Below are 20957 nucleotides of genomic sequence, written 5' to 3' on the forward strand. Positions count from 1 at the left end.
ACGGCGTATGTGTGCTATTTTTTTTCTTTTCTTTTTTTTTGGGCTACTTTGGCCTGCAGCTAAGCGGATTTTATATTCAAATAGCAATGGCAGCTATTCACTGGAAAAACGGAGACAAAAACGAACTGACGATTGCAGCAAAATTACCGTCATTCTTTTTTACTCTTAGCTTCATATCGTAAGCCCTAAACTCTGCAGTTTTATGAACACTTTTGGTTTCGTTTTTTCTTTCGTTTTTTGACACTAATGCGACGTTTGTAAAACATCGCAACAGAGAATTGTCGTCAGAGGCAACCTGCAGATGATTGGAAAAAAAAGGGGAAACACCAACTGTTTGCCAGTTTGGAAAAATGCGCTTATGAATGCTGTCTGCTGTTGTCAGTGGAGACACAAATACATTCAACTAACGAATATCGAATCATAAATCAGCAGACAAAAGTTATCTGGATATAAAAATACACACCATGAGTGTACACTTTTAGTGAAATCAAATCACCCAAACTGTAAAGACACAACAATAAAATGGAAAAAATGGAAATAAATCGTTGTGCACTTACAATGTCGAAGCTTAGATGCTCTTTAGCTTTGCTTAAATGTGTTGGGATGCAATAATCATTATTCTTCAATTATTGTTTCTGCTGCTGCTATCAAATGCAATCAAAGATATAAATGGACTGCTGACAACTATCGATATTCAGGCATTTAAGCAATACTCGCAGCGAATTGAGAACGTATACCTAATGGGGTCAGAGAGCAGACCATTTTGCACGTTACACAATTTGCTGGGAACAGAGTGGCATAAAATGGCAAGCGTCACGTAACAGAAAACCCAATTGGGCAACAATATTTGTGTGTGCCAATTTGGCAACAAAATGTTGCATGACAAGGGCACGCTCAAATGACTGATAACACACATTCGATAATCGATACACTGTGTTGAAAAGTGCCAACTGGCTGCGATGAATTACTGAGAATATCGAAACGTTAAAAGCACTCGCACTCGCACTCAAACTGAAATTGGCCCGAACGAGATGAGCTTAAATTTCAGCATTCGGTTAGTCAGCAACTGCTTTGGGGGCCACTCAATTATATTTGGGGCAATGCTCTCTAGTTACATTTTAAATTCAATAAATATAAGAGCAGCAGGTCAGACGAGTTGCAATTTGATATTTTGAGAAATTCAATTACTCAACAAAAAGTGAATGTATTGCTAAGTATTTGATCCTACACACAAAAGATTTTATTTGGTATTAACTTCAAATAAAACAAGACCGAACTCTGCACTTAAGTGAAATCTGCTAAAGCTGAGAGTATAAATTTATGATATTTTTGATAAGTAGCTCGAAATTTGGAATTTTTAATTTGATTCTTATAATATGATTGACTAAAATATATAAAATAATAATATAGAACTCAACTAAAAGGTTTTCATTATTTACTTTTCAATTACTTTATTAATTTGCCAAATTATACTAAAATTCTCTCATAAATTTACTATCAGCGAAATATTGACAGCACAGAAATATGCTTTTCGCGATAATTACAGAGCACTATAGAGTGAAATTCTTGAAATAAAAATGTAACCGAATATTGCGTATACGCAGCGGGCGACAACAATGCTCGAAAATGTATGCTACATTGAAATGCTAAACTGAGTGCCATAAACACGCACACACACGAACACAAACACTCGAAATGTATTCAAAACGAATTATGTAAAATATTTGAAGCGCTAACAACTTTATTTCAACAGCGATTGAAATCAACATCAGCTACACGTACCTGGGCATTAGCCAAACACATCTCCGTCGCCCTTCGTCCTTCGCTCTACGTCTGCTCTCAGTAATTGTGAAAATATTTTATTAAATGCGTCGTCAACCCACGGATCTTGCGTCACCCAAAAAAAAAAAGAAGAAAAAAATGAGAAAGAAATATGGGGGACGAAGTGAAATATCTGAAAATTTGTACAAAATTAAGTTGATTAAATGGACTTAGCAGCGCGATTACACGCAAGGCTGAGGCGCATGAGAAGCACTTGGGATGTGGGCGAGAGGGGAGCTTTGACTGCTTTCTTGGGTCTGAAACGCTATGCGTGTTGTCTGGCTTCATGCGCTTACAAGAGAGAGTGTTCTTTTCATGGTAAAAGTCCCAACAGCAGAACAAGAAAAACGTATTTTTCATTTCATTCCCTTTTCATCATTTGTGGCCATTGACAGACGGCCAAGTGAACAACTAAACAACTGAACAACTGAACATCTGAAGAGCTCAAGAGCCGAACAAGGCGGCAACAAGAACAACAGAAACGAAGCGAAACTTTGACCATTGAAATCTCAGTCTCATGGGAATCGTGGGCCTTAGAGCCATTAAATGCCGCATGATTAACGCTTTGCTCTACAAGACAATTGATAAAGAATAGAACACAGCACAGCTGCCCACGAAAAGGCAAGTTTCAAAATAAAAGAGAAGTTGCTCAGAAGCACAGACAAAACTGGACACTCACACAATGCCAAATGCAGCCCAGCACTAAATACCAGCGAAAAGAAAGCGAAACTTGCTGAACGAATTTGTAACCGACACCAAGATGAATGTTTGCTCATTTATTTGTATTAAGACAGCAACTTCATTACGATTATGATATAAGCACTTATTGAGGCAAACCCAAGATAATTGTATATATAATTTATATGATATAGATGTGGTATGTGTTTTGTCAACCCTTTTAGCTTAGAGTATTTAGTCGTTCGTTCGCCGCGTAGCTTTGTTTTCTAATTCTCCGTTGACAATTAAGCTGTGACGGAAACGGAAACCCTCGAGCAGCCGTAGAAAAAGAGCATTTAATGCAGCGTTTACAATGTTTTTTTTTGTTTTGTTTTTTTTGTCGTGCTTCTCTGCGTGTTTTCATTCTTGTTATTCTTTTAGTTGGCAGCAGGTTTCGCATTGTTTTAGTTAGTTCAAAAATATGCTGCGGCTGCTGTGAGTCCCGCCGACTCATTCTCAGCGTTTAAAGGGGGCAGGCGTGCAGAATGATTAATGTGGCCCGGCGCCAAGCTCAGTCACTGCTGCTGCTGCCACGGTCACGAGGCGAAAGGGACAAGTCTTAATGGGTGGTCAGTGGAATGCAAGCCCAGTTGGGATGCTCGACGTTCGGCGTTCATTTTTTACGTGCCGTTTTTGCACAAAGACTGTGCGCAAGTTACCAAAACTCTAGCAAATTGCGGCATTTAACGAGTACAGGCGAATACTTAAGATGCCTGCACGTTTTAGTGCAAAAGTCGACGTATTCAACAATGGGTGGCACCAGCAGCAGCAGCAGCCGTAGCGGACGAAGAGACACATAAATTAACGCGCTGCACGCAGTATGCCGCTCAACACGGCGTATGATTAATCTGTTGTATTACACAATCTAATGGCCAGCTCGTGCACGATTTGAAGTGAGCTGTCAGTGAAGCGAAGCGAAGGCAGCTCGGCCAACTTAATTTTAAGGCACAAGATCCTCCCATTGCTTAAATCTTTATTAATATGCATGGAGCCATAGCTCGTCCTGTTCGCCACTGAACCAAATGAAAAATGGCCTCCATTAGGAGCAGCAAATTTCGCTTGCTTCTCTGCCACAGCATCCTGTGACACAGCATCAACAGCATTGGCAACAACAACCGCAGCCGCAGTAACTGCATTGATTTGCAGCACGTGGCTGTTGCCCACGCTCTCTTTTTCTCTCTCTATATCTCTATCTCTTTCTCTGTCTGCCTCGACAACACTCGAAGCAGATTCCATTTATGTTAATGATTTGCCAGGCATTTCGCTACTGCCATCCGCATTAGAATTTCATGTTGCCAGCAAATTGCGGCGCGCGTCTCCTGACTGCGTGGCCATAAATTCAACGCTGATTGGCGAGACTCAATTTTGTAGACTGGCAAAATAATGCTGATTGCATCCGCATGATAAGTAAGCCAGATATGCATGCCCGCCCGAGTTAGTAAGCTTAATAAACCAAATCAACATACTGAATTCAATTGGACGTAAAATCTGTGTGAATAGCTTAATTATTTTGGTTTTATTTATAAAAATAAAAGTTAATTACAAATTTTTCGATTACTCGACAACAATTCAATGACAATTTTAAATGAAAAATAAAGGTGAAAACTTAATGTGAAGCATGAATAGAGTACTCAATTTGCTTGTTATTGTTTATAATTTTTCCAAAAAGCCCTTTCCAAATTTTGATTGACAGTTTTGTAGAATTGTACGTGTTTACAAAAAGAAAAACTGGCATTCAATTGTCATTTATAAGCGATAACAAGTTCAGATAAAGTACCTTATGCAATTACAATGGAAAGTTCATACACACAGCAGATGCGGCAACATGATCATCACCACGAACCCTCGGATGCAGCATCGCCAATGCCACGATGTTCGGACGGTGGCCAGCACGGAATGAATATGTACTTTCATTTTAGTGATCTTGCAACTATTCTCTTCAGTTTCTGGAAAACGGATTCGGCTCTCAGTATTCTGGCCGCCTGTGTAGTTGTCTTCATTGTTGCCGTGCTCTACGAGCTGCTCAAGTTCTATCGCGAGTGGCTGCGCCGGAATGAGGACAAACGTCTAGAGGGAGGTGCTCATCGTCGTCGACGTCGCCATTCGCGCCGCAGCCGCAGACGCCATCGCTCATCGTCGATGACTGTAGATTCAGATTCAGTGGGTGAGGTGTCGTTGCCCATGTCCACGGCATCGGGCGTGGTGCCCAACGATGGACGAAACAAGGTCCGTTTGCCGTGGCTAGCTCCCATGCATATGTACCAGACCTTGCTGCACATGGTCCAAGTTACAATTTCCTTTATGCTAATGCTCGTGTTCATGACGTTCAACGTCTGGCTGTGCATGGCTGTTGTTTTAGGCGCTGGATTGGGATATTTTCTATTCTTTGTGCGTGAAGAGAGCATTACCGAGCACTGCAATTGAGGCTGCCTAGCAGGTTGGCTGGCGTTCTGTTCCGTTGCCAACTGCTCGGCAAATAAGCAGCATCTTAACATGCGCTCCGTTAATGTATTTTTCTAATTAAACCAAGTTATAAAAAGAATTATAACAGACAACAGGACGACAGCCTAATTGTTCATGTTTATGGCTCGTAAAACAATGACTGCATATACTCGTAGCCATTGCGAATACATCTGCAAATTGGCTAAAAAGGTTTGCTGTTCGCCCCCGTCCGCAGCTAAATAGGCGTATGCGTAATATTCGCAGGCAAGAGCGTTAGGCATAAGAGCCGTATCCCCTGGTGGCGACAAGAAAAACATTTCCTGTTCCGAGGAACCGAACCCAGCATCTGTTTCTGCTGGGTATGCGCAATTCGTTCAATTTCCACCATAGCATATCCGCACATTATCTTTGTTTTCGTTTATCTGTGGCTTTATAGCTGTTTTACGAGCCAGCCCACATATTTACCTGCGGATAGCCGGACAGTCTCGCAGACAGACAGAGAGAGTGAGTAAGGTAAGCGACCCACGTTGTTGTTGGTTGTTTATTTTTGCCTGTGTCTGGCCATTTTCATAATGCCGCAATTATGAGGGTGATAAACCTTGGACCAGAGCAGGTTGTTCGCGATTTCAGTGGCCAGTTATCAGCGTTGACCAACATTCAATTAATATTTTAATAAGCTGCCTTTATGCCGTTTGCCAAGCGGATAACGCAATTTGGCTTTAATACGCCACGTTGCACATGAATACACGAAGCGCAGTCGCAGTCGCAGTCGTAGTCGCAATTGCTATCGCAATCCGAGTCAAACCGAACCACACACACAAACACAAAATCAGCTTTAATAATTCACACATGTGTGCATGTGAGTGTGTGTGTGTGTTGGCGGACTCGAGTAGGCCGTAAAACTTGACCCATGGGACGTAGCCATGTTGTGTTGTGCTTGTCCCTCCCCTCCAAAGCGAAAGCGGAAACGGAAATGCGTTCATGCATAACAATTTTACTCGTCATCGAGACTGACGAGAGAATAAAGCTGCAGCTGCAGCCCCTTTTGTCCAACACACACACACAGAAGCTGACTAATGGCCAATGGCCAAATAGCCAAACGCAGACATCAACGCTATAAGGCTATTATGAATGATGCGATAGTAAATTATGAGTGTTTAATGAACGAGAAACATGAATCTGTCCGAATGATGCATACATGCAACACAGCAATTCATTTCATTTTCTTTATTCTTATATTTCGAGGTATAATTGCACTCAATCGTTTGTCCACCTTATTGCGGCGATTGATCAACGGCGTTTTTCGACAGATCTGCACATCCAGAGCATGGGCAGGCATATAGGCATAGTAGGTGGAGATGGCAGCAGCACCGCGATCCGATCTCATGCTGGCCTGATAGATGCGTCCCAATTCCATGATGGAAACCACAAAGTATTTCATAAAGCGAATCCAGTATTGTTTCAGCTGACGGCTCATCTTATTCTGCTCTCGAATGTTGGATAACTTACCCAGCGGGACTGTGGGTCGACGGCACTCTCGTTGAACAATTTCGCCTTTCAGTATTATATTCAATTGGTTCATCAGCACATTCGATTGATTGAAATTGCGTCGACGATCGCCAGGCGAATACAGTTTGCCATACCGAGCACAAATCCATTCGATCAACAGCGGTACTAAATGCACATCAGGCAGCGTCGGCAGCACCATGCGATGATCATGTGCAATTCGTTCGAGGCCCAGCTTGAGCATTGCCTTCATCTGTTCAATGTTATTGGCATCGAAGTACTCTTGGCCAAAGTTCAAACGTTGATCGGTTATTGGTTTGGCATTTTCAGTCACCAATTTATCGTACTCCTGATGTATGAGGTCTGTGCCTTCTTTAAACATGCGCTTTACCGCACGATCCACAAACTCTGCCATCGAGTCACTCGCATTGCCCTCCAAGACGCGATTCAAATACTCCACATCATCGTCCAGCGCCTTGATGAACTGCGACTTTAGCCACATTTGCTCTGTGTCCAAAGTCGTTGTCTTGTTGGGCGCAAACAGCTTTTGGTAGTTGAACCTGTAATTGTTGCCCGAACCGGAAAAGTATTCCCTGCAATCTACGCAATTGCGGCAGTGACACAGAGGCGGCAACAGATCCTTGTTGACCTTTGACGTCTCCATTTCAGTGCAACCTTTGCACAGAAAGTGTTTCACTTTGCTGGGACTATGCGTGAGTGATTGATTTGAGGCACACGCATTCCCTGGAGCCTTTTCGAATTTATGTCTACACTCCACTTCTGGCGGCGTATTATCTCTGCAGCTGGGGGGCAAAGGGTCGACTCCCTCGAGTACCAGACAAATGTCCTCCCCCGAAACACGTTGGGCGAATATAAAATCCGGATTATGCATATTTGCATTAAGTCGCTTTCGAGTCGAAGCCATGCGTGTCTTGATGGCCATGTCACGGAATTGTGCCCGATAATGCTCTATTAATTTATCGAGTTGTTGTAGAGTGCGTCGACGATTGCGCTGCCTTGAGCGGTAATCGACGTCTATAAGCTGATCCAGCTGTTGCTGTTTGATCCTCTCCAGACTTAGACGCAACGATAGCTCCATCTCTTGTATCTTTTTGTGGTGCTCACACAAGGACTCCACATCATTCGAATTCAGTTTGGCCGAATGCAAAGTGGATAGAATGTTATCGATTTCCTTGCGCAGCACGGGTGCTGCAATAATCTGGCTGTCTTTGATGTCGCTGTCGCCAAACCAGCGCGATTGTAGTACAACACTTGCCTCTGGCGGCACTACGGGTAATTTAGCGGGCATTTTTGGTTCAAAAGCACGCAGATTTTGACGCCGGAATTTAAACTTCACCGGAGTTGCAAAATACGGAGATATTGCATACGAGGACTGCGCAGATTTCTTCTTGGCTCGCAATTCCTTGAGCTTATTTTGCTGTGCCAGCTTGTTTCGCCGAGCTGTCGCTTCAGCCTCCTTGCGTCGCGTCTCCTCTGAGGCATGTGGCAGCGGCAAAACACGATCCAGCGCAAGCAGCGTGGGATAAAAATCCAGCCAGAATATGGCTGACATAATGATTTGTTCATTGCTGCCATAGATATTGTCGTGATTGTCCGACACATAATACGCCTCCATAATGAACCAGAGAAACGCCACCTCATTGCCACGACTCATGCGGATCAGTTTGCATAGTTCTTTCTTCGGTGGTCGGGGATGCAAACCAATGTGACGCAAGACCAAATACACTCGATATGCGGTTCCCTCCAGCAGATCATCTGCCAACGCGGGTTGCAAAGCCTTAATTCCTTTGATTTGCACATCGGACAGTCCTCGATACCACAAGGGTTCCAGACTTTTGCTTGTCTCTGTGTCGCCAATGCGATCCCGGATTAGCTGATGCACATACAAAACTTGGCCCACGGTCTCAGCATCGTCCGAGAACTGCATTTCGTCTAGCAAGCCAATTAATTTTTTTATACCAAAACACAAAAATTTCAAATGCTGTCACTATTACTGAAAATTAGAAAACTTTGTGATTGATGGACAATGAGATACCCTGTGCTTTTAAATCATAATTGTTGTATCTAAAATGTTTTACTTTAAATGGTGTTTAAGATCAGCGAATTCATACCAGAAGCTACACGAGTTGAAGGCGTTTTTCCTTATTGAATATTTGATATAATTCTTTCAATTTAATTTCAATTTTCGTTTAAATGTTTGCCTTGTGTAATTTGTTTGTATCTTCAAGGCTATAAATACATAGTTCAATTAACATTTTGTCTAGCAAGCTAATTAATTTTGTTTAGACAAATCAACAAAATTTCAAATGCTGTCACTCTTAATGAAAAAAAAACAAAACTGAGAGTGATGGGCAACAAAATACCCTGTGCTTACAAATTATAAAAGCTATAATACATAGATCAGGGACTATCATTGAATTTAACAGGTGTGGAGTATATTTATCCCTTATCAATTTACATTTATTGTTTCAATTTGTGCTCAGTAATTTTTTGGTATCTTCGAAGCTATAAATAAATAAATTAACAACCCAGCTGTCTTTCTTAATTGTTTGACTTCTACTTTAAGAATTTAATGGTTAACCACAGCAAGTGAGTGCGCTGATTTGTCATGCGCCATCGTCCATTTGGTCAGAGCAGGCACTTAATGGGCTTGGCCCAAAAGCTAACCAGCGAGTGGGTGTGTGCGTGTGTGTGTGTGCTTGTTGCCAAGTGTTTGTGGCAATTTGCAGGCCCTTTGCATGGTTGTTGTCATTTCTTTTGGCCCGCAGAAGTACATCATTAATTTATTAGCAAACCAAATAGGCGACAACAATCAGGCTCAAGCTCTCAGACTCCGACGACAACGTTGGCGACGCCGACTCAGTCAGCAGTTTGTTTACAGGACACGCAGGTCACACGTGCCGTGTTGGTCCTGTTGTCCTTTCTATGCGTGCTTGCCTGTATGAGTGTGTGTGTGTGTGTGTTTGTTGCCAATGGCTATTTTTGCTGTTTTGTGATTTAGCAAGTTTCGCCACGTGGCGTGGAGAAAGGGAAAGTTTACAATTAACTTGGCATAAACCTAGTAACGAGATTGTTGCCGATTCTCGGCCAATAATTTATGACTTTCTACATTCCACTGTCAATTAAATTCTTTAGAAAATGACAGCTCTGCCATTCGAGGCTGTGAGATCATGAGTATGCGCTCATCGGGTGGCCCAAATGATTTATGCGCTGCCTGGTTGACAGTTTTTGGCCACCATTCATATGCCATCCATCCAGCTCCGCCCCTCGCTCCGCTCCCTCTCTCTTCCCATGCGATGCTGCTTGCCATCGAAATGGCATCGTGTGCGTGAAGTGCTTTTGCTAGTTTTCTTTTCGTTTTCCTGTCACTTTCTGTTCACGACACGTGCCTGACGCCTGCAGAGATGTTTATGTTAATGGCTCGAACCCAAAAGCTGAATCCGGACCCAGCTTAGTTCTGCTTTCCATACCCCCCGCCTCGTCCCCGCCCGCAAGACTTGCGTCCGCCAACAATAGGACAATTGGCATGTGTTTCAGCCCATTTTCATTCGTGTTTTGGCCTTTTGCATGTGACAAGCAGCCGGCTGCCGGGTGTGAGATCTTAATAATAGATACGACTGCTCGCATTGTCAGGTAAACTTATCGCAGTTTCCATATATCAAGGAAATTAAAGTAGAGCACCAGTAGTTTTTGTTTTTTTTTCGGTAGTTGTGGCAAGCTCTGAAAAGCGATGCCTACGGCGAGATGAACTTTTTTGTGTCCCCAAGAATAAAGTATTCGATGTATTTACAGTTTCCATGTGGCCATAGGCTACAGAACGGGGTTCAATATAAATACCATAGTTTTTTTAGTGTTGAAGTGTCATCAAAGTAAAACAAACGAAATCAAATAGTATAACGATAATTTAATACTCTTTTCGTCACAGCTTCTTTCAGTAATTGTAAAATATTGCATGTTGAAAGTGCAGTCGAAAAATCAAGAAATCTAGAAAACAATCAATTTCCATTCTCGCTTAGTTGCTTGTAATGCGATGCAATTTCATTTTAAAGCATTTCTTGAAACAGTTGTCACTTTAAAAGCCAGCAGAAAAACATCTCTTTATTGAGCTTTAGTATTTTGTCAGCAACTTATTAATATAAATTAAATATAAATACATATAAATAAAAATATATTTTTGCGTTTGCAAATTAGTTGTTAGCATAAGAACTTTTCAGTACTGGTTTTAACGGCAGTTGAAACTTCTTTTTATAGCTTATTTTGCATTAAAATTAAAAGTTGTCAAATTTCGAAAATGCTCTCGAACTAAAGAGCACAGCTCCCGAAATTGGCCCACATGTTGTGCAGTTTTTAATTAAAATATATACAGTGAACATATGTTAAAAAAAATTGTGTGGGTTGAACATGTTGAACATATGATATTGTTTTTAATGCCTGAGCGCACCTACAAAGGACGAGCAGCGTATGAACTGCGAGCGATTGAAATGAACAGCAATGAATACAGTCGGATGAGTGGGGAAGGATATAGGAACTTGAATTGGGAACTGAGAACGTCAGTTTCAGCTTCTGATCTGTCCACCTAGAAGTGAGATGAGCCACACTGCGGTGGGGATTTTCAAAGTTAATGTGCCAAACTGTTTGTGCGCCTTTTCAAGTTATCCTTTTCTGTCTTTTGCGCCTGAACGCGTTCGTTTGTTTTGCTCTGCTCAGCTCTGCTCTGCTCTGCTCTGTTTGCCTCCTAACGATTTGCGCTCCACTGAGTCAGCAACATTGCTACCACTACAAAACTGGCTGGGAATATGGAGAATAGGCAGCATCTTCTTGTTGGTTTTTCATTGACTTTCCGCAAGCTAGGCTTATGCTAAGGAAGTCTCAGCTAAATCGTTTTGTGGGCGTCCTCCCTTGAGGTTATGGCATCACGTGCGCCCCACAAACACAAACACACACACGCACACACACACACTCGAAGAGAAAATGGGGATTATCAAGTACACGTATCTATAGACACTTGAGTTAGATTCATAGCTGAAACTGTTGCATGACAACTTTAAAATTCCTTCTAACAAATATATTGCCACACACAACGAACGAATGAATCCCAAGCTAAGAGTGAAAGCTTGTTGTGCGTATCCGCTACCTGCTTATATTGTTTAGTACGTGTATCTGTGTATCTGTTGCCTTACTGCGTGTACCTGTATCTTTCGGTTCACCTTTACCCCTTGGCAAAATTTAACGAGCTTCTAACTTTATGTTTGCTTGTCATGTACACATTTTGTTTTTATTGCAGCTCCAGTAACTCATCTTGCTGCTTCGCTCTCTCTCTCTCTCTGTCTCTTCTTCCAACGCCCCTCTATAATGCTGTTTAAGTGAAACATTTTTAAGGCATTCTTGGAGGCGTACGAAAGGATCACATACAAGCATACGCATCATTCAACAGTTTTTGGTTAATGTTAATGCCGAAAAAAAAACCCCTGAAACGGGCAAAAGAAAACGTCTGACATGTGCTCTCAGAATGTTGTTGTTGCTCTTGTTGTCGTTGTCGTTGTTGTACTTGTTGGTTAGCATGTTGATAAGTACGAGAAACCCTGGGGATGCCTCAAGCAAATGCGAAAGTAAACTTTTCAGCTGGCTTTCTGTTTGTCGAGCGCCATTTGTTTATAAATTTAATTTGTCTTAGCCAAAAAGTCTGCCTGTCTGTTGCTTGTTGACTTCCACAGCGCAAAAGTTCCACATTTTATTTTGCCAAATATATGTTTTGCATATTTGGTTAATATTTCGGGGCTAGGCAGCGCGCAACAGATAAGCCCAAGGATTTTGCACATTTCAAATAAGGATTATGCTAAAAACCAATTAAATCACTAAATGCGCCACAAAATGTAGAAGCTGCAAAATAAACCAAAACAAAAAAAAATAAAAACTGCAAACCCAATTATGAAAACTTGCCTCACGTATGCGAAAAAGTCTGAAAGTACGCCGCAAAAATTTCCAAGAACTTTGTTGCCTCAATCTGGGGCAACAGTCGAAAATATGAGCAGCTAATTTGAGGAGCCGCTTCAGAAACTTACAAATTGTGGACATACTTTCAGGCCAAACAATAATTTGAAATATGTAAGTAAATGCTTAAATACTTATACTTATATATACAAATACACAGAAGACGGTCGATGGTCTCTTATATACCGAAGAGAAGCGAAGAGTGTGCTTATGTATGTTAGTCGGGCGTACAGTGCGTATAAGTGCTTTGTGCCTTCGCCTCAGAATCCTTGCGCTGTTTAAGCATAAAAGTGAGGCGTGGGTTTAGTGACTTGCTATTTTATGCGTTATTGAATTTCACTTAACAGCAACTGTAGCCGACTCCAAGAGAGTCTTGTTATATGTATGTGATGTTGTGTGTGTGTGTGTGTGAGTGTATGTTGTGTATGCTCTTACCCACACTTGAGTGCCCAGCACTGTAAAACGCCACTTGAGTTAAGCCCTGAGCTTTGCCTGCTTTGTGGGTTAGTTTTCCCTCATATTCTCCTTTTGTTTTTATACCCTGTAACAACAGGAAGAGTAAAAAGGCCATAGACTGATGACACCATCAATAAAACTTACACAAAAGCTTCTCTATTCATGTGTGAATATTTATCTTATCCGAAACGAACCAAAAACGAACAAAAAACACAGGGTATTTGGAGCAGACAATGGCAGTGGCGAAAATTATGAGCAAATATTTTTGCAGCTGCCAGAATGTGAAGTGAAAGGAAAATGTTACGGAAAACAATATTTTAGCAAGACAAATACGTGAAAGTAAGTGAAGAAAAAATGTGTGTAACAACTTTAAATGATTTAATCTTTTGTTAAACTTAAATGACAATTACGCATAAGAATGTCTTTGAAAAGCATGCTCACACAAGTTTGTGTGGCCCTTTTACGTGTATAAATTGATTTGCATTTGTTGGCAAGCAAGTAATTTGTTTAATAGAATTGATTTGGTTGCTTTGACACAAAGAACCAATTTATTAGTAAGAGAAGATACCAAAGCAATTTGCTTTGATATTTTCAAAGCACTTTGTAAAGTTTTTACTCCCAATTGACAGACAAGTTGCAAGCGAGTACAAATGTGTTTCTCCAGAGATTTCTTCACTGCATTTCAAGTACATATATATGTAGTATAGACACACCTTTGCTCTGCTGGTTTTCACAGCGCACAACAAGCAACAACAAGCACAAGCACAACATGGTGCAACAAAGCGCATACGCAATGGTGGCCCATTGATAGCTGCAACAAACTGACACGAACCGAGGACTGAAGGGCAACAATTGCCGAAACAAGCATCCGCTCACCTCGCATCCCTTTTTTCAAACACCCACACACACAGAGACGCAGACAGCTACTAATACAGATAAAGAAACGTACTGCTGACTGAGCGCCAAAAGTTATGCCACGGATGTTGCCTGCAGCGTTAGAGCGGCACACGACGCGCACTAACTGAAATTAAACATGAAATATGCACCAGCTGACAGTTGTTGCTGCCAACGTTGCTATTGCTGCTGCTGTTGCTGATACTGTGGCAGTTGCAATGCCAATTGGCAGCCTCCAAACAGCAACTGGCCGGCAACTAAACAAGCGTGCAATATGAGCTTACAGAGAGCAAAGAGTTGCAACTAACTTTCGCTCACATGGTTTTTGTCTATGTGGATGTGGATGTGTACGTGGGCGCAGGTGAGCAACTAAAATATGCAAGCAGTTAAATTTGAAATGCAAACAAGGCTGAAAGATTCAGCACGCCCTGTTGGCCAATTCACTGCCTGTGTGTGTGTGTGTGTGTGTGTGTTGTTTCTCTTGGTCATCCGCTTCCGGCAGCTGCAACTTAAATCTAAAATCTTTATCTAAGCAAGGTTTTTAGCTGGACTAAATTTGAATTATAGGTGGCATGATGTGGTTAATGCAGTCCTATAAATTCAACTATAATTTAGTTGATTAGGTAGCTTAAAAAGGATGTCTCCTTTCCAAATTACTGCAGTTTTTATATAACTTTGTTTCTCCAGGAAATGTATTTACATTTTTTTTTAAGTCGCCTACTTTCAACGGGTCTTATTTGCTTTGGCTGACAATCTGGTATGCTTTGCTCTCTCTGGCTTATTTTGAATGGAGTACTGTAAGATACTTAAAATAGTATTTGGTCTATTTTATAGTATTTTTGTGGTATATTTTAAAGTTAATACGGCACTATTTTGCTTTTATTCAAAATGGGTAACGGGTATCTCACAGTCGAGCACACTCACTGTAACTTTCTTACTTGTTTTAAATTCGCCTACTTTCAACAAGTCTTATTTGCTTTGGCTGACAATCTGATAAACTCTATGATATATATTTTGAATGGAGTACTGTATAAATATATCAATTAATACTCTAGGTATATTTTTTGTATTTTTTGGTATATTTCAAGAATAATACCGCACTGTTTTGCATTAGTTCTAAATGGATAACGGGTATCTCAAAGTCACATAACTTTCTTACTTGTTAAATATAATGCAGTTTTTAAATAAGCAGCTTCTAAGCTTCAAAATTGTGTCAGTGCCATAAATAATTGTCTCATTTATTATCATAGACGAGGCATCAGCTAAGCAATCTTAATAAGCCTTAAAGCACAGCACTTTATTTCATTTGAGACTCCATCGAAATCCGTTGCCCAAATACACATTTGTGCGATATTAAATAAGTGGGCGTTGTGTTGCAACATTTTGGAGATAATGACTGCGTGGCATGTTCACAGCTGGCAACAGCAGCTTGCTCCAGGTGCTGGAATGCCCGCTGTTGCCATGTTGCCATGTCCGTACACTGATGCGCACATAATTGCCACCAAATGCACATTAATGCGCTTTTCATCTATCTCCTGCGGCATGCAACCAGTAACCAGCAACCATCCTCCTCCCCCTTAGCAGTCTATGCCACTTAAATGATCTGTATGCAAATGTCTGTCTGTGTTTGTGTGTGTGTGTGTATGCTTTTTGACTGCTTTTGTTTCATTTCCGTTGCACAATATTTTGGCAAGCTGCTGTTACATTTGCTGTTGAATCAACTGGCTGCTGCATTAGCAATGCGAGCGAGCGAAAAACGGAGAGTAAACTTAGATAAGGTCAGTGGAAGTGGCTCATTAGTGGCAACAGAGTCAAGTGGGCCACTTAATTAGCACAAAGGGCTTATTGTTGCAGCTGCAGAAGCATTTAATTACAGCAAACTGAACGTACATTAGCCATAGAATAGTCTGGCTGGCAGCAATCCGCAGTTGCTTAAATGAAAATAAAAACTTTCCACTTGCCCATAAATAATAACACACAGAAAAAAACACGCTTCAGTAATAAATTGTTAAAGTTTTCAACACAATTGAAAAAAAAATGCAAAAAACTAAAAAAGCAAAACGAAACCTTGTCAACAAGAAAACATTGCAAAAGTCTTTAAACTAACAAGTAAAAATAAGTTCGAAAAGCCCGACATAATGTTACCCTACAACAACAGGAAATGTAATGCAATTACAATTCGAAATAATAAAGGGTATAGTGCATGGAGAACTTTAAAGAGTGGAGAGCTGAACCAGCTGCTATCAACAAAAATATCAACTGAATACAAAACTCCGTGGCAACAATGCATAACGGAAACGAAAGTCCAGCAAAGTTTGTTTCGCTGCACAGGCCAAACAAAAAGGCGATATTAAATATAACAAGTTGGTTGAGATTTAAAGAATTGGTCAACCAATGTAATCTTAAAGCCTTCTGCTGCAAATGAGTGCAGCATCAAATGGCAAACTTCGAGAACACTATACACCACATGCCATGCACTTACGCCCAGAGTTGACAAAGGACAAAAAGGGAAGCAGAAAAAATACTGGAAATACGAGAAAAATACCAACACTGTGACCGAGCGAAGAGAATGTGTGCAACGTGTGCTCAGCTCACAAAGAGTCAAAGCGTCAAAGAGGCTGAAAATTGCTAAGGCTGCGAACAAACGCAAACTCACTCACTCACTTACGCTCTCGCACTCACTTGCTGCCCCTGCAACAAAAGGTACTTGCAACTGAGAAAAACTAGGGGGAGAGAAATTGACAGAAGGGAACTTCATATGAGTTGAGCAGTCGTTGAGTTAGTTAGCGCAATTGACATCTGGTCGCAAGCATTAGCAACTGAAATTGACACATGGCACTCGTTGCGTATACGCAACGTACGCTATCGGTGGCCATATTAAAGTGTATCTCAATTTGTTGGTGTCACGACTGCAGCACGGCTGAACTGTGGAATGTTTTTAATGCATTTCATGCGAAGTTATTTCTGAATGCTGCACAAATATTTAACACACGCGCCAGGCGCCACAAACTCCTGGGGCATGTTGCGGCACTGTGGCTGTGAAGCGCAACAAAAGTAGCCCGGCAACAACAATAAAAGCAACAATGTTGGCACAATGAAATGTCCTTTCGTGCACACACACACAACAGCAACAGCAAGAGCAACAGCAACACTGCCCTACAAAAAAGTGGCAAACTTGAGAGAATGTTGACCGCCTCCTGCGCTGTTCAAGTGTAAACAAGTTTGTGGTATGCGTTGTTCCCCAGTTCACAGTTTCCCTTTCTCTCTTTTCTCCCTGCCTGCCATCTGCTCCATTCTTCGTCTTTTGCTGACAGCTGCCCCATCCTGTTTTATTTGCCTTGCCTGGCGTTGTCGCTGCTGCGAAATCCAAGTAAAATCAAAAGTAGCTAGTCCTGCACATAAAAGGACACATGTCCCATGGCAAAAATGTTTCGCTTTTAAAAGCATTTGTCTGCGAACGAAACAAAACCAAACCAAACCAAACAAAACAAAATAACAACAAAAAGAACTCGCTGTTAATTTTGAAAAGTGCCTCCCAAAAATTTTATTATTGTGCTTTTAATGTTTTCCTCCCGTCCAAATGAGCTGCTTATAAGATTAGCGACAGATTCTGACAGGAATAAACTCCCCCACTCATGTTTTTGTCTTGTTCTCATATATCTATATAAATTGTGGGAGAAAAAAACATAATTCAAATGAATACATTGTGTGTAACAATTTAATTGTTAATTAAATTGCAAAGTTTAATATCCTAATAAATGGAATTAGTGTGCAAAAATGTTTTACAATGAATCTATTAGCGACAAAATGATTAATTGTGCTATTAGCGCAATTAAGACAATGCCAAAATCAATCACTACGATATACACGACTTGAAAATACCCTATGAAACGTGTTTTGAAGTAAACCTATTAATATTACGTATACGCAGAATATGTCTACACTAAATACCTTTTTAAATAAATTCTCTTTAACATCAATTTAGTGTAACTAGCGGTAATTACATGTGGTCAGATAAATTTGCAGCATCATTTCTATACTTTCGCTTAGGGTATAATTATTTGTTATTCTTGTGCACTCTTCCGTTCACATGTATAATTCAATTATGAATTTTTCAATGCAGCAATTTGTAATTATCCGCTTAGTGCCACACAAAGAATGCGCATTAATTATAGAAAATTATTTATTGATTATTGCCTCAGCTACCTGCCTGAGTTTGCTTGAGCTGCCTGGAATCCCAGACTGCAGCTGGCGCCCCGAGTCCAAAGTTATGTCTTCCAACTTGCTCAGGTGATGGGAAAGTTAAAGCTGCACTTGGCAAAAAAAAAAAAAAGAATGGAAAAGTGAAACAAACAGCTTGCGCTTACTGAATATGAAATGAACAAAACTGCAGGCAGAGAGAGAACGATATACCTGAAGAAAGAGAGAGAGCGATAGCGTGCGTGTTGGCATGTTAGACTGGGCGATGCCATCAATTCAATGAATCTTCGTCAAGTGTATCTTAATGCGTTGAGAGGGCCAAGAGAACAAAAGTCCAGTGCTAAAATTTGCTATAAATGCGGAAGTGTGCGCTTTCCCTGAAACTTTTACCACACACACACAGACAGGCACACACACACAGAGTCAGGGTTGCTGTTTTGTTGCAAAAGTTTTGGCTTTTAAATGGCTTTTACTTTTTTGCCGTATGGCTCCCAGTGGCATCATAAAAAACAAAGGTAAATCGAAGTAGAAACTGCTACAACAACAGCGACAGCAACAGCAACAGCAACAACGACAACCAGAGCAGCCTGAAGAATGCTTGCATTCTTATAAAACATTAAATTTCATGGCATAAAGTGGACGAAGCTTCAGCATCGGCGTCATAAGCATCTGGTCTCAGCTGTCGAAAAAGATACCAAGAATCAACACAACACAACGAGAACTTTCAGACTCTTTACATAAGTAGCAGCAAAAGTTTTCTTGCCAAATTGTTATTAATTGGGCTTTATAGTTTATCGAACTTCGGGCTTGTTTATTAAACAATACAATATGTCCCACGATAGTACAAACTAAATGTGCATTTACTTCTAGGAAGTTCGTTTTCATTTGGTTCATTGGACCGACTAAATAGCTTCGCATTCTATGGCTAAAAATATCATCAAATCTTTATTCTTTTCCAACCTCCTTCCCCAAAAATTCTCATCAAGCAAAAGGTGCGTGTTTTGGGGCAAATGTTGTGCTATAGAGAGTTCTCTGTGGACGCATTGTGACGTTTAACAATGGGGAGCAAGTCACAAAAGCCGAGCGTTGTGTATTAACCAGAGGAAGGTTATTTCATTTGCTTTTAATTTAGTCCCAGCCCGAGGTAGGCGGGGTCAACCTCGCAACCTTTTGGGGGCATTCAACCTGTTGCAGCAGCAGGTTTCTTGGCTTACCTGTAATCCTTTCGGATTTCTTAAGACTCCGCTTCGACCCAAACATAAACTAATTTTTTAATACACCACACTAAGATGTGTGTGTGGCAACACATACACACACACACACACACACAATGGGCATAAATTGTATTTTGGGGGTTTTCCGAGGCGAACCACCTTCAATTGGAATTAGAGGCGTGCCAAATTGCGCAAAACTCATTAGTTGAAATGCGAACACAATGGCCGAGGCAGCTCAGAAAATGGAACAATGAAGTAGTCTAATTAGCCTCACCAAAACGGGAAGGAAACAAGTTCCTGGATATCCGGCACATTGTCGTTGTCGTTGTGGTTCTATTCCAGAAGACACGAACAAATTGCGTAAAGCACAAATGTGTAAAGCGAATGCTTGCTAACCAAATTATTTTTAGCTCAAACGAGCCTTGACCCCAAGTTTTGCTGGCCGAAAGAAATTCCTGGCAAACTGTTTCGCTTTTGAGGTGATTTGCGCAATGGATTTGGAATTCGGAATCGAACTGCAAAAGCACAGAATGCAAATGCTAGGAATCGGATATCGAAGCAAAGGCAAAAGGCACATCGTTTGCCCTTTGACCCCTTCAAAATAGATGCCATCGTTGTGGTAATGGACAGCCGTTTGACTAGCTGACTAAATGTCGAACGGCCTGACCATCATTATTCAGAGCTCAATCCTTGAAAGTGTTTTAAGTGCCAATCGGTGTCCATAATCAATCACAGAGTCGTTTCTTTTTTTCTGCCTGCTTGTCGCATTCATTTCTACGTTCTTTTGCCTACCACATTTAGAGTGACAGCACGCTGATTACAACATTTCTCTGACCCTCGAACATTTGCTCCGCATTACTTTTCACTTTAATTAAAATTTAATTAGGGCAAAAGTTTACGTTTTTTTTTTTATTTTGAACAGTTTCACACAATGAGGTGAAGTGGAAGTACAATATATATTTTCGTTTTACGGTGTGTGCGAAATAGTTTTTAAAATTAAACACATTAAAAACACTTGGCCAACAGACAAAGTTGCATCCACCCAATTAGGACACAAAGTTGCCGCAAAACAAAAAAAGAAAAAATAAACTCAAAACTCAGACCACAGCACTTGAGATAATAACTTGGCTGTTTCATCCACACAGAATCGAGTTGGTTGCCAGGACTTCGGTGAGAGTCCTTCGGACAAACCAGCAGGGTGCAATCAATGGCCCAACAGTGTTGCATTCCTTGGGAGCTCCGAGCTCATAAAACATTTTACCCAAAGAACGTGCACACTGCGCTAAGTGGACAAAGAAAGTGGCTACTAAATGTTTGTTGGCTAAAGCCAAGCTCACATCAAGCTCAAGCTTGAGCAATTTGGGATAGTCGAGAAAAGATGCATGAGAGCATAAAGCATAAAGTGCTGGCAGCCGCAATTTATTATGATCATCTCCTACGAGTTCAGTTATTTACCAGTTACCTACACTAGGTAACCAGTTACAAGTTACCAGTTACCGGTTACCTGTTAACAGTAACCGCTTGGCTGTAACTGTGACTGTAACTGTAACTGTATTAGATGGAGCTCAGCAGAAATGCAAAAAGGGTTCGCCCACACGTTGTTGTCCTTTGTCGGCATCCGCATGACAACTTAAGCCACCAAGGACCAATATCACTTTGCCAGGCAACTTGCCAAGCAGCACGAGGCACGAGGAG

At 41.1% G+C, this 20957-nt stretch overlaps 2 protein-coding genes across 2 annotated transcripts; one reads left to right on the forward strand and one right to left on the reverse strand.

Moving 5' to 3' along the window:
• The first annotated feature begins 4198 nt into the window (after positions 1–4198).
• LOC117573438 (probable low affinity copper uptake protein 2) lies at positions 4199–5094 on the forward strand. Its single transcript, XM_034256658.2, has one exon. It carries the CDS (start codon positions 4330–4332, stop codon positions 4960–4962), a length of 633 nt encoding a protein of 210 aa, XP_034112549.1. The 5' UTR covers positions 4199–4329; the 3' UTR covers positions 4963–5094.
• Positions 5095–6192: 1098 nt separating this feature from the next.
• On the reverse strand, positions 6193–8521 carry LOC117573435 (uncharacterized). The gene has a single exon (XM_034256650.2). The coding sequence runs from the start codon at positions 8432–8434 to the stop codon at positions 6194–6196; it is 2241 nt and encodes a 746-aa protein (XP_034112541.1). The 5' UTR covers positions 8435–8521; the 3' UTR covers position 6193.
• Positions 8522–20957: the final 12436 nt, after the last annotated feature.

Source organism: Drosophila albomicans, chromosome 2R (assembly GCF_009650485.2).
Source record: "Drosophila albomicans strain 15112-1751.03 chromosome 2R, ASM965048v2, whole genome shotgun sequence".
Taxonomy (NCBI): domain Eukaryota; kingdom Metazoa; phylum Arthropoda; class Insecta; order Diptera; family Drosophilidae; genus Drosophila; species Drosophila albomicans.

Coding starts and splice junctions, on each gene's coding strand:
- LOC117573438 (XM_034256658.2), top strand. CDS start 4,330: ATGGAAAGTTCATACACACAGCAGATGCGGCAACATGATCATCACCAC.
- LOC117573435 (XM_034256650.2), bottom strand. CDS start 8,434: ATGCAGTTCTCGGACGATGCTGAGACCGTGGGCCAAGTTTTGTATGTG.